The 16,661-nt window shown below is 45.7% G+C and overlaps 1 protein-coding gene across 10 annotated transcripts in view; it reads left to right on the top strand.

The window, feature by feature from the left end:
- The window catches only part of LOC138246371 (carnitine O-palmitoyltransferase 1, liver isoform-like), a 389,657-nt gene that overhangs the window by 196,007 nt on the left and 176,989 nt on the right, over window positions 1-16,661 (top strand). For 9 of the 10 annotated variants that reach the window (XM_069200927.1, XM_069200924.1, XM_069200931.1 and 6 more), the window contains one exon: window positions 13,823-14,018. In XM_069200927.1, the coding sequence (XP_069057028.1) occupies window positions 13,823-14,018 (196 nt within the window). Of the gene's footprint in view, window positions 1-8,964; window positions 9,050-13,822; window positions 14,019-16,661 lie in introns of all 10 variants that reach the window. The other variant, XM_069200934.1, reaches the window with a different exon arrangement.

Raw genomic sequence — 16,661 nt, 5'->3', positions numbered from 1 at the left:
AGCCACTGGTTTGCTTTGAAGGGCACATTTGGTGCCCTCTGTGCATAAACCAGTCCACACTGGTTCAGGGACCCCCAGTACCTGCTCTGGTGTGAAACTGGACAATGGAAAGGGGAGTGACCACTCCCCTGTCCATCACCACCCCAGGGGTGGTGCCCAGAACTCCTCCAGAGGGTCCCTGGGTTCTGCCATCCTGATTCCAAGTTCGACATGGAACTCTTGGAATATCTGAGTGGCCAGGCCAGGCAGGTGACTTCAGAGGTACCCTCTGATAGGTAGTTACCTGGTTAGGGGGACCAAGCCCCCTCTTTGGGCTATATAGGTTCTTCCTCTTGGGGGTGGGAGGGTCCGGGGGTCCTCAGATTCAGCTTGCAAGATTCCAGCAGGACTCCTCTGCAACCTCTGCTTTGACTTCTGGCCTTCGAACTGCGACTGGACCCTGTAGGAACCTACAAGCTGCAGATTTGCGAGGACGACTCTTCTGCAACATTGTATCCAGAGTTCCTGCCAGCTTTGCAATAGTTTCCTCGCTGTGCATCCTCAGAAGACTGCAACTCTTCAGCCTGCACAAAAAGAAGGAATCTCCCTTGGGGTGAATGCATCACTCCCCTGCATCCACAGGTACCTGGTTGCATCAATGACCGGCTGCGTGAATCTCCCCTCCTGAGTGGCGTGGATCCTGCATAACAGGTGATGGTCCAGGGAGTTTCCATTGGTCCTCTCTAACACCTGTCACACTTTGGTGGTGGTAAGTCCTTGCCACTCCACACAAGACCACACCCCTGTGCACTGCGTCCTTTGCAGCTGCCAAGGCTTGTTTGCTTCACTTCCAAGGAGAACTACAGGCAATGTGTAGCTCCAGCCCCCAGCACTCCCTACTGCAACTCCTGGGCCTCTGCGTGGTCCTCCGGCAATGTGGGAGCAACTTCTGTGGTGCTGCGTGGGCTGCTTCAGCGACTTCTCTGTCCTTGTCCCGTGGGGACACCTGTGGGTGCTGCCTCAGTTCCTGTGGGCCTTCTGCGACGCCGAGGGTCCCCTGTGACTCCCCCTCCTGGACCTAGCTGGTCCCCGATAGCACCTCTTTTCCTCCAAATGCGAATTTGCCTTTGCCAAGGCTGGTTGGTGGAAATCCTTCAACACCCGTCTACAATCCAGCTACCAGCTTTTGCACTCATCACGGACTTTTCTCTAGCTTCTGGGCTGCAGTTCTTCGTCGACCAACTCCAAAAGGTACATTTGGGTGGGTAGTATCTCCTACTCCCCCTGGACTCCGCAGACACTTTTGGACTTGGTTCCCTCTCTCCACAGGTCTCCATCTTCGGTAATCCATTGCTGGTTGCTTGCAGGCTTTTTCTGGGTGACTTCTTTGTCTTCTTTTCATTCTTTAGGGTGTTTTTGGGGAAATCCGGTGTTTTACTCATACATTCCTGGTCGCTGCGGGGTACTGTATTACTTGTGTGGTTTCCTAGTATTCCCAGCTCCCCTCTACACGATTTACTTACCTAAGTAGGGGTGCTGTATTCGCATTCCACTTACTTAATGGTTTGGGCTCCCCCCAGGACTAATATTGCTTATTGCTATTTTACACTGTTTTCCAATTTTTTTTTATCCTCTTACTTTTTATTAGTATATATATATTTATGTATCTATAGTGTATTTACTTACTTCCTATTTGAGGGTTGCCTCTCTAGTATTTTCTGATACTGTGTCCCGAAAATAAAGTACAGCCAAGTGTGTAAGTACTGTGTGACTGTAGTGGTATTGCATGAGCTTTGCATGCCTCCTAGATAAGCCTTGGCTGTTCATCCATATCTACCTCTAGAGAGCCTGGCTTCTAGACACTGCCTACACTTCACTAAGAGGGGGTACCTGGACCTGGTATAAGGTGTAAGTACCATAGGTACCCACCACACACTAGGCTAGCTTCCTACACTGCGGATACCTGCGTCGTGGAGTCTAGTGCAAAGGGTGTGATGGGAGACCGTTTTGCAGGCGGTGGAGAGGTCAATGAGGATGAGGGCTGTGGTTTTACCTCGGTTGAGGAGAGAGCAAATGTCATCCTTTGCTGTGAGGAGAGCGGTTTTGCGCTCAATGGATTTGGTGAGTTGGGCGTTGTTGGCCTTCTCAATGACTTTGGCTGGTAAGAGGAGCAGTGAGATGGGTCTATAGTTCTTGGGGTCTGTCGGGTTGGCTGAGGGCTTCTTCAGCAGTGGGTTGATTTCTGCGTGGTTCCAGCCTTCTGGTAAGGAGGCAGACTCGAAGGAGCAGTTGATGATGCAGCATAGTTCGGGGACAATGGTGACACTTGCTCGGTTGAAGATGTGGTGAGGGCATGCATCTGATGGGTCTCCGGAGTGGATGGATTTCATTATCTTAAGGGTGTCCGCTTTGGAGAGAGTGGTCCAGGTGTGCAGGGTCGGATGGGAACTGGATTCTTTGAGGGCAGTGGTTGAGGGTGGGAGGGTCTTGGGTGGCGAAGCTGTTGTAGATGTCCAATATGTTAAGGTGGAAGAAAGTGGCGAGGTTGTCGAAGAGGTCTTGAGAGGTGGGGAGATCTGTGGAGTCTGTGCTGGGTTTGGTGAATTCTTTGATCATGGTGAAGAGTTCTTTGCTATTGTGTGCGTTGGTGTTGATGCATTCCGGAATGGCTATTTCCTTTGTGATTCTGATGAGGTGGTGGTGTGCAGTGACAGATTATGAAGGCTACGTGGTCAGCCGGGGCCTTGCTGCTCCTCCATCTTTTCTCAAGCCTTCAGCATGTGCGCTTGGACTCTTGGAGGGTGGGGGAGAACCAACTGGCTTTCTTAGTGGAGGGGGTTGCTTGTCAGAGGGTTACTTGAGGGGTCGCCAGAATGTTAGCACAGTCTGAGATTCATTGGTGGCGGTTGCATGTAGATGAGTTGGCATCTGTGGTGGTGGTTGGCGCAGGGCGGTGGCGAGTTGGTCTTCGATGACCTTGTTCGAGCTTCTTCGTAGATGGCAGTGGGCCCAGTGGTGTTCGGTGGGTTTGGATGCAGTGGTCAGTCCAGTGCAGTTCAGAGGTGTGGGTGACGTAGATGTATTTTCTAGCGGAGAAGACTGGGTCGAGCATGTGTCCTGAGTGGGTTGGTGAAGTGAGCAGTTGTTGGAGTCCCAGGCGAGGTTCTCCAGTAGGGAAGATGTGTTGTGGTGGTTAGGGTTTTCCAGCTGGAAGTTGAGGTCGGCGAGAAGGAGAAAGTCAGTTGAGGCGAGGGCGTGATGTAGTCCGGGGGGGGGGGGGTGGGTGTCAATGGGGGGGGTAGTAGACAAGGGTGCCATGAAGGGTGATGTTCGGGTTTGTGTGGATCTGGAAATGGAGGTGCTCCATGCTGGGAACGTGGTTGTCTGACCTAGTAGTGAGGCAAAGGGTGTTTCTGTGGACGATGGCTTTGCCTCCTCCGGGACGGTTGAGGTGGTCCTTGTGTATGTTTTTGTAGTTGTTGGGAATGGCTGTGGCGATGTCTGTGCTGAGGTGGGGGGGGGGGTCGTCCAAGTTTCCGTAAAGAAGGCAATGTCTGGATGGATGGAGTTGAGCAGATCCCAGATTTCTACCTCGTTTGATGAGGAACGGGTGTTGATGAGGATGCAGCTGAGATGGTCAGTACCGGTATTGGGAGGAGTGTGGTTGGAGGATCCGGTGTGCGTAGCAGGAGAAGGCTCAGTTGTGGCAGGTGAACGGGCCTTGGGTGTCTTTTGGTGATGTGAGGTGGCATGCAGTCGGTCGTCCGGTGTTGAGGATGTGGAGGTTACCGGTGTCATAGTGATGAGAGGCGCTGGGACCAGGGTCCGTGGTGCTGGGCACGGTCCCTGTGTGGATGAGCACAGATGGGCTTGCATTTGGCATGTCTTTGGCCCGCCTTTGGCGAACAGCCGCCATTAAGAAGGGCAGGGAGATGGGAGGGGCTGGGAGGCGGGAAAAGTGACGCTGAGAGGGAGGGGGCTGAGGAGACGGGGAGGAAGGGATGGGAGTGTGTGAAGCAGCAGAAGGGGAACCCAGGGAAAACAATATTAAAATAGAAAAGGATAAAGGGAAAAAGGCACAAGAAACAAAGACAAAAACAGAAAAGAATTAAAATAGCAGAAGGCAATAAAAACAGACAGTGCTCACCAGTGGACCACTAGGGATGAGGTGCAGGTGGGAGCCTGTGGGTGGAGGAGGGCCTCAGGCATACATGTGCGTGAACCTGAACGCCACAAGGGGCAGCAGCAGACATAGTGCTGCGCCAGCAAGAAGGGCAGGGAGGTAGGAGAGACTGGTCCACTGTGAGGCGGGAAAAGCAGCTTTGAGAGGGGGGGTGGGGCCGCAGGGGCGGAAAGGGAGGGGAGTGCGAGAAATGGCAGCAGGGAAACCCACGGAAAACAAAAGGAAAGAAAAGGATAAAGGGAAAAGGGCACAAGAAACAGAGACAAATAGAAAAGAAAAAAAAGCACAAGAAGAAGGCAAGATAAACAGACTGAGCACACCAATCAGTTTGTAGAGCGCAACTCCTCATCCATGAGGGTCTCAAGGGGGATTGGGGGGGGGGGGGGGGGAGAGTTGTCGGACAGAGCCTCATCCGAAGAGCCACGTCTTGAGGTTCTTCCTGAAGATGGTGAGCGATGGACTTTGTCAGAGATGCATGGGTAGGTTGTTCCAGCTCTTTGCTGCGAGGTAGGTGAAGGACCTTCTTTCAGCAGTAGCTTTCCGTATGCGTGGGATGGTGGCCACTGCCTGTTGGGCGGAGCATAGGGGTCTGGCGGGGTTGTAGAAAGAAGAGCGGTGATCTAGGTAGGCCGGTCCGATGTTGTGAATGGCTTTGTAGGTGTAGGTGAGTAGCTTGGAGATGATTTGTTTTTCCACCGGGAGCCAGTGGAGGGTTCCTCAGGTACTGGGAGATATATTCCTGGCGGGGGAGGTTCAGGACGAGTCTGGTGGTGGCATTTTGGTTGTTTTGCAGCTTTCTGATTTTTTTTTTGTTGTAGTGCGACGTAAAGTGCGTTGCTGTTATCCCACTTGCTTGTGACTAAAGCGTGTATGACTGTCTTGTGGTAGTCTAATTGGATCCATTTGAAAATCTTTCGGAGTTGACCGAGGGTGTGCCAGCAGGAGAAGGTACCGCGTTTACCTGTTGGGTCATTGATAGGGAGGAGTCAAGGATGCAGGCTTGGTCAGTCAGAGAAGGCGGGGTCCTGAGAGAGGTGGGCCACCAGGAGTCTTCCCAGGCTGAGGTGGAGTTTCTGAAGATAAGCTCGGTCTTATCTGAGTTGAGCTTGAGGCAGCTCTCATATCCAAGCAGCGATGGCTTCCATTCCTGTGTGGAAGTTCCTCTTGGCCTCGTCTGGGTTTTCAGTTAGGAATATGATGAGTGGTCATCGGCGTATGACACAATGTTCATTCCGTGGCCTCTGATGATGGCTGCGAAGTGGGGTCATGTATACGTTGAAGAGTGTTGGGCTCAGAGAGGATCCCTGAGGAATTCCGCAGCTGACATCTGTAAGTTTGGATGTGTAGGGTGGGAGCCTGACTCTGTGTTCTTCTGGAGAGGGAGTGGAACCATGCCTGCGCCGTGGAGTCTGGTGCATAAGGTGCTGAGAGGTCGAGGAGTAGGAGTGCTGCGGTGTGGCCGTGGTCTAGTAGTGTGCGGATGTCATCAGTGGCTGTGGTTGCTGCGAAACGTGGACTGGGAGGTGTCCAGTGAGTTGACCTTGATGAATTGCCGCAGCTGTGAGTTAATGGCCTTTGCCAGTACTTTGCCGGGTAGGGTAACAATGAGATGGACCAGAAATTCTTTAGCTCTGATGAGTCAGCCGAGGGTTTCACAGGAGGGGGCGTACCTTGGCGTGTTTCCAGTCTTCGAGGAAAGTGGCTGTGTTGACGGAGCAGTTCATTGTCTTGTGAAGCTCAAGGGCGATGGATGTGCTGGCTCTGATGTAGATGGTGGGTCAGGGGTCTGTGGGAGCTGCGGAGTGAGTGCTTCTGTTTCCTCAGAGCTGAGAGTGGACCAGCTCTGGATGGTTTGGGTGGGTTCTTGGGGGTGTGGGTTGGTCTTCGTTTCTGATGCTGGGCTGGTTCTCCGTAAGGGAAATGTCGTAAATGTACTTGATTTTGTGGTAGAAGAAGAGGTTGCAGAGGTCTTGTGATGGCAAGGTGCTGGTGGCTTCGGAGGGGGGGATTGGTGAATTCCTTGATAATCATGAAGAGTTTCTTTGTTGCTGGTTTCGCTGTTGTCCATTTCTTTTCTAGGTGCCTGCAGGTGTGCTTGGATTCTGGGAGTTCGGTGGTGAAGCAGCAGGCTTTCTTTGGGATGCTCTTGGCCGATGTTGAAGAGAGGGGGGCTAGGGCGTTAGCGCATTTGGTAATCCAGGAGTTGAGGTTGCGTGCTGCAGTGTTGGCGTCATTGGAGGGAGGCAGGGGTGAATTGATGCCTGTTGTGGTGAGTTGCTCGTTGGTGATTTTATTCATTTCCTGTGGGGGGACCTTTGGGTGTGGATGCGGCTGCTGGGAGCGGTGATGATGTGTAGGCAGTGGTGGTCTGTAGGCAGTGGTGGTCTGTCCAGTCTGGGGTGGAGATGGTCTTGATGGTAATCCGGTTGCTTGAGGTAAAGATGGGGTCCAATGTGTGTCCTGCGGGGTGCGGTGATCAGTTGTCTGAGGCTGAGGGTTGCAAGGTTGGCGAGTTGGGAGGTGGCATTTTGGTCATTGAGGTCCTCAAAGTGGAAATTCAGGTAGCCGAGGAGGAGTTAGTCGGCGGACACCAGGACTTGGGGGATGGCGATTTTTACAGTGATGTTGATGAATGCTGGGCGGGGACCGGGCTCTCTGTAGACCAGGGTGCTGTGGATGGAGGAGTTGTGATTGTCGTGGATTAGGAAGTGAAGGTGTTCCATTCTGGTGCAGTGGTCCTCCGTGTTAACCATGATGAGTAATGAAGACCTGTACAATGGCAAGTCCACTGCCCGGAAGGGAGGGCCAGCCCTTCCTTAGGATGCTGTAGCCATCCGGGATAACATTGGCGATGTCTGGTCCAGAGGTGGGGGTTGGTCCAGGTCTCGGTAAGGAAATCAATGTCTGGTCCGGCAGTGTCGATCAGGTCCCAGAGTTCGGTGACGTACTTATGGAGGGAGCGTATATTCAGAAGGAGGCAGTTGATGAGGTTGTGGTGGACGTTGGTATTTCCAGGTGTGGGGGGTGTTTCTTCTGATTGTTGTAGCTGAAACTGAAGCTTCAGTTCCGGCAGGAGAAAGGTTGTGGGTGTTCTTGGGGGGATGTGGTGCAGCAGGTGCTGAGATGTTTGGTGTTGAGGCGGTGGAGGGTCTGGAAGTTGTAATGGAGGGTGGCCTGGGGACGGCTCGTCAGAGATCCAGGGTTTATGGCGCCAGACGCGCTCCAGGTGCGGATGGGCGCAGATGGGTTGCCTTTGACGTGCCTGCGGCACAGCCGCACCTGGACCGTACCCAGCGACAGAAAGCACTGGGCCACAAGGGATGAGACGCAGGTGGGAGCCTGCGGGTGGAGGAAGGCCTTAAACACACAAACTTGAACAGTGCGCGGAAGAGCAGCAGACAGGTGGTGCTGTACGGTGGGGAGGAACAGACACTAAATTGTTGGTAAATAAATGATGTATGTAATTTAAAACCTGCTCAGGCACCAGAAGACTTAAAATCAAAGGATTTTGTACAGTATGGGTAAGAGATTAGAATGTGTAATGGAATTGATGACGATTTGCTCAGCTAGTAAGGTAATGGAATGGAAATAGGTCCTTATGATGACATTGAGTATTTATATCAGAATTCAGTTGGATGTTATAAAAGTGTGCAATGAATAATAGTATGTTTATATTTAACTAACACTTCTGGAATGCTGCTTCTTGTTTCTTTGTGATGTTAATAATCATGGATGCCTGCTGCTAAGTTGTTAACACACCCTTGAATAAGCGCAACTTTAAAACACATGTTGGCTGTTCTTTACAGAGTGTTGCATATGCGATGACTGCTTCTGGCATGTTATAATTATTGTAAGTTACACTTATGATATCACCATCGTTATAAAAGTTTGGAGAAAGCATTAGTGTTTTAAAATATTGTAAACCAAGTTATCTCCGTAAATATATTTTGTACAGAGTTGAATTTATGTGTCTGTACATTTTGAAATACAAATGAAGTGCAGTCTACGAAAACTTGTGAATTGGGATTTTTGATTTATGTGAATATATCGTCTTGAAACTTTGGCTCCCCACTACAAAAGTACCTTGGGGCTTAGGATATCTTTGATGCAACTTTTAATGGTCACATTCACCCAAGTGCTACTGTTTACATACATTTTGTTTATTGTTTAAAGAAATCTGATCTGGATGATTGCACTGGGCATCAGCTGAAGCCCAGGCCACATTTTCCACCGTAATCGTTTTTTGATGGAATACTTAGTCCTTGTTACTCAGTGACTGAAAGTAACATTTACAACAACATTTCCATAATAGAATCTAAATGCATGGTTACTAAGTGCCGACCTGGTCTGCAGTGTGTGCTGTTTGACTTCGAATAAGCATAAAGCTCAGCTCAAAGTGAACAAAATCTAAAGAAAATTGGATTTCCAAGACTGGCGCTTTGGTGAAAGTGTGTTGCCCTGCCACTGTCCTGTCTAGGCCTTGTTATCTTTGTTATTTGAATTAATATCAGTTTGACCCGCTGGCATTTTGCTTAATACTTATTGTATGTTTCTTTTCTCTTCTCCTTGTGTTCTTGCCTCTGTGTTTCTGCATGTGTCTGTGTCACTTACACTTTCTACTGTTCTGCTGTTTCTCCATTAATTGCCACCTTTTACTTACCATCTTTTATTCTCTGTATTGCTTGCTCTCTTTTGCGTTTACTACTTGTCTTGCAATATTCGTCTTTCTCTCTGCCTGTCCTTTCTTTGCATGCATCTGTCTTCTGCTCTACACCCACTTGTCCTGTACCCCCTCCTCACAGCTGATGATCCAAGACTCCATACCTATGTGCTCTGCCCAGTTCGAGCACATGTTTAATACAACACGCATCCCTGGAATCAACACAGGTAGGAGCTTTCATGTGAATTAATAGGTAGAATATGACCACCACAATCACTCCATAATTCTGAAACTTAGTCACAGTTCTGAATCAACAGTTCATAGCTGACGCTCCCTGCACTAACATTTTCAGCTCTGTAAGAAAGCCAGAAACCGCCTCAATCCATGCTTAATCTTCTACATTTTTTTTCAATAACATAAGTGGAGTACATGTCTAATGTTAACCTTTCCTAGAATCCTGGAGACCAACCCGCAACCCACTCCTGGTACCTACGTTCACAACAATTCAGAAACACCACATGACTTAATGTAGTTCCCTGCATTCCCCTCACTACAGTGCTTGAACAATCCAGAGATTTTCGCTCACTTCATTGACTACCTTGTAGATACACTTGTTGAATTCCCATTTACTGTGTCACTCTTTGCAGTTCTTTATGAAAACCTCATTGTGTTTCACTACCTATATTAATCTCCACAACCCTTTAGACTCCACTACTTGACATAAACATCCCACCAGACACACTGTTTTTAAGTCATAAAGAAGGGTCTTGGACCACATAGCTCCTTCCTACAGCTGCTGTTTATCTTATCTTTGGCCTTGCCTAATTATCAGAGTGTTAATCATCCATGATAATCTTTGTGTCTTCAGAAGTGATTCTATATTAATTGGTGATCTACTCTGCATGATGACAATGGTATTGGTTCTGTTATTAGGTTTAACAATTTGCTAGCTATGCACATAGGTACGGAGCGAGTAACGGGGTAAGGCTGTTAGCAGAGCTTCATCCTTGGATCATCTTCATATTCATAAGCATTAGAATAGCTCCACATATGCTCAGAATCACATGACCTATTTTATTTGAATATACATATACAATTTTCATTATTTTTTTTTTTTTTTAAACAAGCTATTAAAAAACATGCCTATTGAAGACAGGATTTTCTGATTTTATAAGGCTGTAATTATAATTGTATTTAAAATTGATAAAACACATTTATTCAAATACCACTTTCTTCACTCCATACCCAAAAATAGAAATCTGATTAGTTCATTTTTTTCAGCTTGTGATCTTCTTGCTCTGGAAATTCAAGCATGCAAACATGTTAAACATACCATTGCTGGAGAATCCAGTAGCAGTAGCTCCTATGCCCAAAAATGCACACCAGTATTAGTTACACAGTTATTTTTTCTTCAGTGCAGTGATCCCTCAACCTAGCTGTGCCTTTTTAGGCAAAGAGATGAAGACTGTTTGCGCTGTCTAGTTAAGCTCATCCTCTGCTTCCAGACCAAAGATACTGGAAAACACTATGTCAGAATAGGAAGAACATGCTGTCACCATCACCAGAACACATGTGATCTAGATCAGAGTCCCTAGATGCCAACCCTCTTCCTCCTCTGTAAGATGACCTCCCTACATCTCAGCTTCTGTAGCTTAAAGTGATGCCCCTCTACTGCCCTTACCTGTGCCTCCATCTCACGGTGACATTGGGCAAAGGTGTCACAACCTCAAAAATCATAACCTCTCAACTGCAAATCTCAATAGTTCTCCTCGTCAGCACAACAGTATAAAAGGACAAGATTTGCCATAAGCATGTAAATATGGTGGATACCAGGGCCAGAGAATATCAACAGCTTTTTGCAGTTCTGTAAAAATCCCCAGGGACTGGAAGATAGAGAGACTGATTTTGTCTCCACCTGACAATGCAGTGGAGGAAATGTATCAAACTAACATTCAAAATGACAGAGTAAAAAAAAAAAAAGACAAACTTGTAATTCAGTTGATCAAATATTGTAGAGAATGGCTACTAACTCAAATTTCGACGTTCCTAACCAGCGTTCGACCCGGTATGACCTTTCATCTGCCACACATTGGCACCATTAAGTACATAGTTTGATCAAGAAAATTGCAGTATTCAGGAAACGCCTTCCTCTAATTTTTAGAGAAATAAGAGACGCAGAGGAGGAGGTCACACTAAACAAAGAGATCAAGAATGAAGCACAGATTCAAAATTGTCCCCCATTTACAGCAATGGGATAGTGCCACATAGAGTTGCATATACCAACCACCAGGACCATGGGGAAGCTCATTTGCTTCAAGATCTGCAATCAGTACTCCCAAGTATAAAGTTCTTTTCGATGATATGTCAGTAGTGGGAGATTAAAAAGGATAATTGTGTACCCATATCTTGATGATTAGCCAATCAAATACTTATTTTGTCAAAGAAGATGGAAGATTTACAGAACATACAGAACAGAAGTTCTGTGTGTTCTGTGCTGTTTAAATGAACTGCCAAAAAATGAAAACCACCACGGTCCAATTGATCCAATATTTATATTTGGTCAAATAAGTGGTTCACCTCTAAGTGTTCAGAACACCTTGGCAGGCCAGTTAAGTATATCCATTGGAGTACAGACGGTATACAGACTGGTAAACTAGAAATACCTTCAATCTGGTTGAATCTCACACAATACAAGACAGATCTCCTGTCTTAGTCTCAATAGCATCATGCATTTGCATAACCTCATCATCCCAAAGACCACATTCTACATTTGGCCAATTAATAAATGTGTGAAATATTACTTTGTGAGTAATGATACACAATCAGAATGGCTATTTGTAAGTCATGGGGCTGTTGGTAATGGTTCTCCATTCTCAAAATAATCCACTGCTCGATTTGTTTGGATCAAATGAAGGTAAAAAAAGATCTTTCAAAGTAACTAGTAGATTCTGTCTGCTGGTCGTGTTTTTGCAAATAAATTTTTAAGAGTGAAAAGAGAAACTGAGAAGGGTGTAATGTTGATTGATTGATCCAAATATAGTTAATGCAGTCCATCTCAGATATGAACATATTTTCTAACCAGGACAGTTATTATATTTTTACAAAACACAGAGAGAAAGAACAGTTGCTTGATGGTATGGAGTTAAATATTTTGGCCAGTGCAGCTGGAAAGGACCGATTTGAAGATTGCATGGTTCAGACATTTTCAGTCATCAGCTGTATGAATCTTTGCTTATGGATTCCCTAAAACCACTGGATGGAGGGGATAGCTGTCTTGTGAAGGGCAAGTTTGGGAGTCTTGGCCCTTGTAGGTGCTCAGGATAGTTTGAAATGGATTCTAGCCTTCAGCGGAAGCCCATGAACTTTCTTAAGAGTTGTGATAATGTGCACAAATTCTTCTGTCTGTTGACCTAAATGACTGCTTTTAGAAGAGTCAGGCAGGATGCGGGACTGCTAACAGTTGGGTATTTTGAAGATGACCTGTAATACAACCATATCTTCAATAGCAGTACCAAAGACATTTGGAGTGAGAAGCAGGTTTATTTCATTAGAAATAATTGGACATCGCAGCATGTACTTAGAATGCACATGTTGGGAGGAGTAGTTTAACATCAGTCTTGGTGATTTTACCTGTTTTAGAGGAGAAGTTGTTTTCAAGATTAGCATGCCATGACATGTTCCACTTGGTGAGGTGTTTTGGTGTAACAGGTCATTGGTTAGTCTTATTGGGGTTGAACCTGAAGCTCAGTGACAACAAAGAATGTATCCGGTTACGTTGTTTGAGATTCTCCCACATAACTGAGTAACTAACTGGGTGTCGTCCACATACTGATCTATGTTATCGCTGTGTCCTCCACCTGGAGATCCAGCTGCTCTACTACAGATTTAAAAGAATATGAGGTAGAGTAAATCCTTTAAGGAAAAGAAAGTGCTTTCCACATATCTTTATTAGGTGGCCCATATTGCGTCAAAAGGCAGTCCCCCAGATAACCATGGGGACCATGAGGATCCTGTAATCATTCATATCTGAAACAGTGGAGAGTTCCAGAAATATGTGCCACAGTAGTCCTTTCATCAACTATGCATAATGTGCCCTCATTAGCCTGAGTGTTGCCAATTTCAATGCAGGTTGCAGATTGGGAGCCTGATTGGTAGGGAGCGAGGAAGCTGAGGCATCCACATCATTGTTTTTGATTGGTTGGATGGTTATGTATTTCTGAAGGGCTGTTCTTGGAAGGTGCCGGGGTAAGGCATGGGATGGAAGTTGATCTTGATGTTTTTGATGACTTTGATCAGTCCACATCAATAATTTTTTAAAACATCAGAAACCGAGGAGAATATTGGCTAGTGTAGCCCTAAAAAAAAAATACAGTCTAGCCCTTTTGGCTGAAAAAAGAGGCAAAGCATCCACTGCTATCCTTATGGCATCCACATCATGGCCAAACATTACTGAATTGATTCCAAAGTGAATACCTTAATAATCAAGGGCTCTCTGTGCAGGATCAGAATTCCGCAATTTTCTCAGTTTTTCCTGGTTTACTTGCCTTTAGAGTAGATGATTGTGCTTGTAAATCTGTTTATTCATGCCAAAAAAGAACTTTGACAGAAAAATGAAAGTTACTTGCATTTGATGTAGTCATGGTTATTAAATTTAAATTGAGGAGTTTACTAAATTCCTCATAGAAGCAGTTCACGATTCCTATATGTAGTTTAATAATGTCATTTGTGCCTAGGTGGCAAAGGAGGTGAGGGAGCAGTCTGTCCAGAATACTCTGTAGCATCAGGTCATCTAGGCATAAGGTGATGGTGAGTCTAGAATAAGGCTAGTCCTAAAGGCACAGCGAGTGTGAGAAACTAGGTGTAATTTAGGCACTCATTTACCAATGCACGTGCCACAGTGATATATCTGGGTGGTATATCCTTTCTTTGAGGAAATTTGTGTTGGGAGGAGGGGGGACACAGCTGTCCTGTTGCTTTCTTGACTTGGTCTACCTCTGCAGATGTCATTCAACATTACGTGGACAGTGAGCACATTGTGGTGTATCACCGAGGACGCTTCTTTCGAGTCTGGGTCTATGTTGGTGGACGTCTCCTGAAGCCTCGGGAGCTGGAGGTACAGTTCCAGCGCATCCTCGATGACGAGAGCCCTCCACAACCAGGAGAAGAGAAGCTGGCAGCCTTAACAGCTGGGGACAGGTGAGAGGAGATTGCAGGTCACTTTCTCTGTTAGAAAGATCTGTGATCTTTCATGTTACTTTTTATTGATCTTTGCCCTTCAGATTATGAAAACCTGCTTCGTAACAGGTTCTCAAGAAACATCTGGGAACTGATTTTATTTTATTTCACATGTGAATGGTATACAGAAGTATATATCCAGTTCCTGTAACAGTAACGTAGGAAGCTGACAGTCACTGGCTATGAAAACTAGAGTTTTGCTTGTGTTACACTGATCTTTAACGTAAATCTGGACAAAATGTACTTCATTAAATGCATTTGTGCATAATTTTATTCTATGAAGAATTCAGTCTTCAGGTGAAGTCATGGGACCTTTTATAAACCTTGTTTTTTTATTGTAAATGATTAGTAAAGCCCCACACCTCTCCAGAGAGCTCAGTTATGTAAAGCACAGGCTATCATCATATCCCATTAACATTTCCCGCATTGTTATAGGTACCTCTTCATATGCACCTGGAATTATATCCAGAGTTCTTATGTTGGACCGCATTAAACCGACTTTGTGTTTTTGTACTTCTTTTAAAACCTTTGTATAAGGCAATCCATAGTCTGCCAAAGCCTTTATCACCACACTACTACATTTTATCATGCAGGAGGGTGCAGTATTTTACTCCTTGACTGCCTCCTCCCCTAGTAGCACTAAATTTTGTTTTTCATTTGCCCAACTACTACTCTCTTAATATTCCACGTATCTTACAGCACTCATTTAATTGGAGCTCACCTTGGTGAAATGAGCTTTTTGGCCGAACACCCTACGACCTCCTTTCCATTTTGAGTACACCTTATTATTTGCCAAACAATTCTCATGCAAACATTTGTAACACATCCCTTTAACAGCTCATGCAGCACCATTATATACATTGTTGCACTTTTCTTTCCTGTCTTCCCCCCCCCTTTGCTTCACATAACCTTGTTCTTCACTCCCTTTTTTGCCATTGCCAACCTCACACAATTCGTGTTCATTTCAGCTCCTTGCTCTACTATAATAGGTTACAAGATAGCCACAAACTCTATTGTATTTTGTGATAGCATAATTTAGTGTCAGTAGATCCCATACTTAGTCACATTGGCACAGGCGCAGACAGGAAAGAAATTTGAAGAAAAATAGAACTTCTAAGGATGATTTCTTGATACTGAATTGCCTCGGGACAACACATCACATCAGCCAAAAGAAAATATACCAATACTGTCAGTGGCCTAGTACCAGCTATCTCTTGTAAAGAAAGCCAAACTGTTTCTTGCAGAAAGCGACTTGTACTCTGGCATCTACATGGTGATAATGTCCTGCACCACGGCCTCTCAGATTCTTCACTGGGACCCTGCAGTCGTCAGCACATATCATCCTAGGCCTGAAGAATTATAATCACATTAACCCTTATATTGGTGGTCTTCCATTGGTTCCCCTTGCCAGAACAAGCAGCATCTTCATTCAGCACCTTGAGACCCTAAGGATGATTATCAGCGCTTTACAAGTCCTGATTGATTGAACTTTAAAATCAGTGGCATCTTTACAAGGTATCATGACCAGCACCTCCTTTTATCTTGCAGTGAAGCATACCTGCAGCCAGCACACTATCAGGCTGCAGACTAAAGTGTCAAAAGAATAAAGACAGCAGGCCTTTTCCAGCTATGCACCAAGGATATGAAACATACCCTAAATCCATCACGACCGTCCCGACTCTGCTCCGATTTAGGAAAGGGTTGAAGACTTGCCTCTTTAAAGACCATTACTTTACAATGTATTAACCATCCTCAACCCAGATTCCTCTCTCTAGGAGATCACATTTTCTGCTTGGTCAGGCCATATTTTTCACCTTTCACATGACCCTATATTTCTGCTGGCTTTAGGACTCTGTGTACTTTACCCCTATTAACTACTAGTAAAGTGCCTGTGCTCCCTCTCTAAACGCGGTCGAATTGGTATATTCCTAATTGGTAAAACCATAAGTTCCTAGTGTATGGTACAGAATGTTCCCAGGGCATATGAGTTGAATGTCACTAGTTGGCTGCAGCACCTATTGTGCCATTCACTACTGTGACTGTGTAAAACATGGCTTCAGGCCTGCCAGCGTAGTCTGAATGTAGCTGAGTAAAACAGTACAATTCACCCTGTTAAAATGAACCCTTTTGGGGAGTCAAAAATAGGCCTAGGTCGGAGTAATTTAGGTAATTCTGTTTTACTTAGCAGATTCTGTTTTACTTAGCAGCGGAATTGTCTGTAATAACATGATTACGCCCACTACATAATAAAAAGTAATTTGTAAGGGGGGGGATCCTATTGCAAGAGCATATTTAGCGAGCGGGAGTGGCTGTTTATGTTCTGTTGCATTTGGCGCTTAGTACAAAATGCATCCTTTTGTCCATTTTGGAAGCAAGGTTGCATTTTCTGCTAAGAAACTAGTGTAAATGCTGGCAGTGAGTTGGGGGAAAATTCGACTCTAAATTCACATTTAGCAAGCAGGTGCTTGCCACTCATGTTCTGTTGCATTTAGCGCTATATTTTATCACGAAATGCATCCTCGCATCTATGTTTGCTATATGTAAATAGCACTAATGAAGAATTACTCATCTTGTGTAATTTTGTATAGTCCTGTGAAATTTTTG

This window comes from Pleurodeles waltl, chromosome 7 (assembly GCF_031143425.1).
Source record: "Pleurodeles waltl isolate 20211129_DDA chromosome 7, aPleWal1.hap1.20221129, whole genome shotgun sequence".
In the NCBI taxonomy this organism is placed as follows: domain Eukaryota; kingdom Metazoa; phylum Chordata; class Amphibia; order Caudata; family Salamandridae; genus Pleurodeles; species Pleurodeles waltl.
Note: the sequence above shows the minus strand (reverse complement) of the source record. Positions and strands in the feature narration are given on the sequence as shown.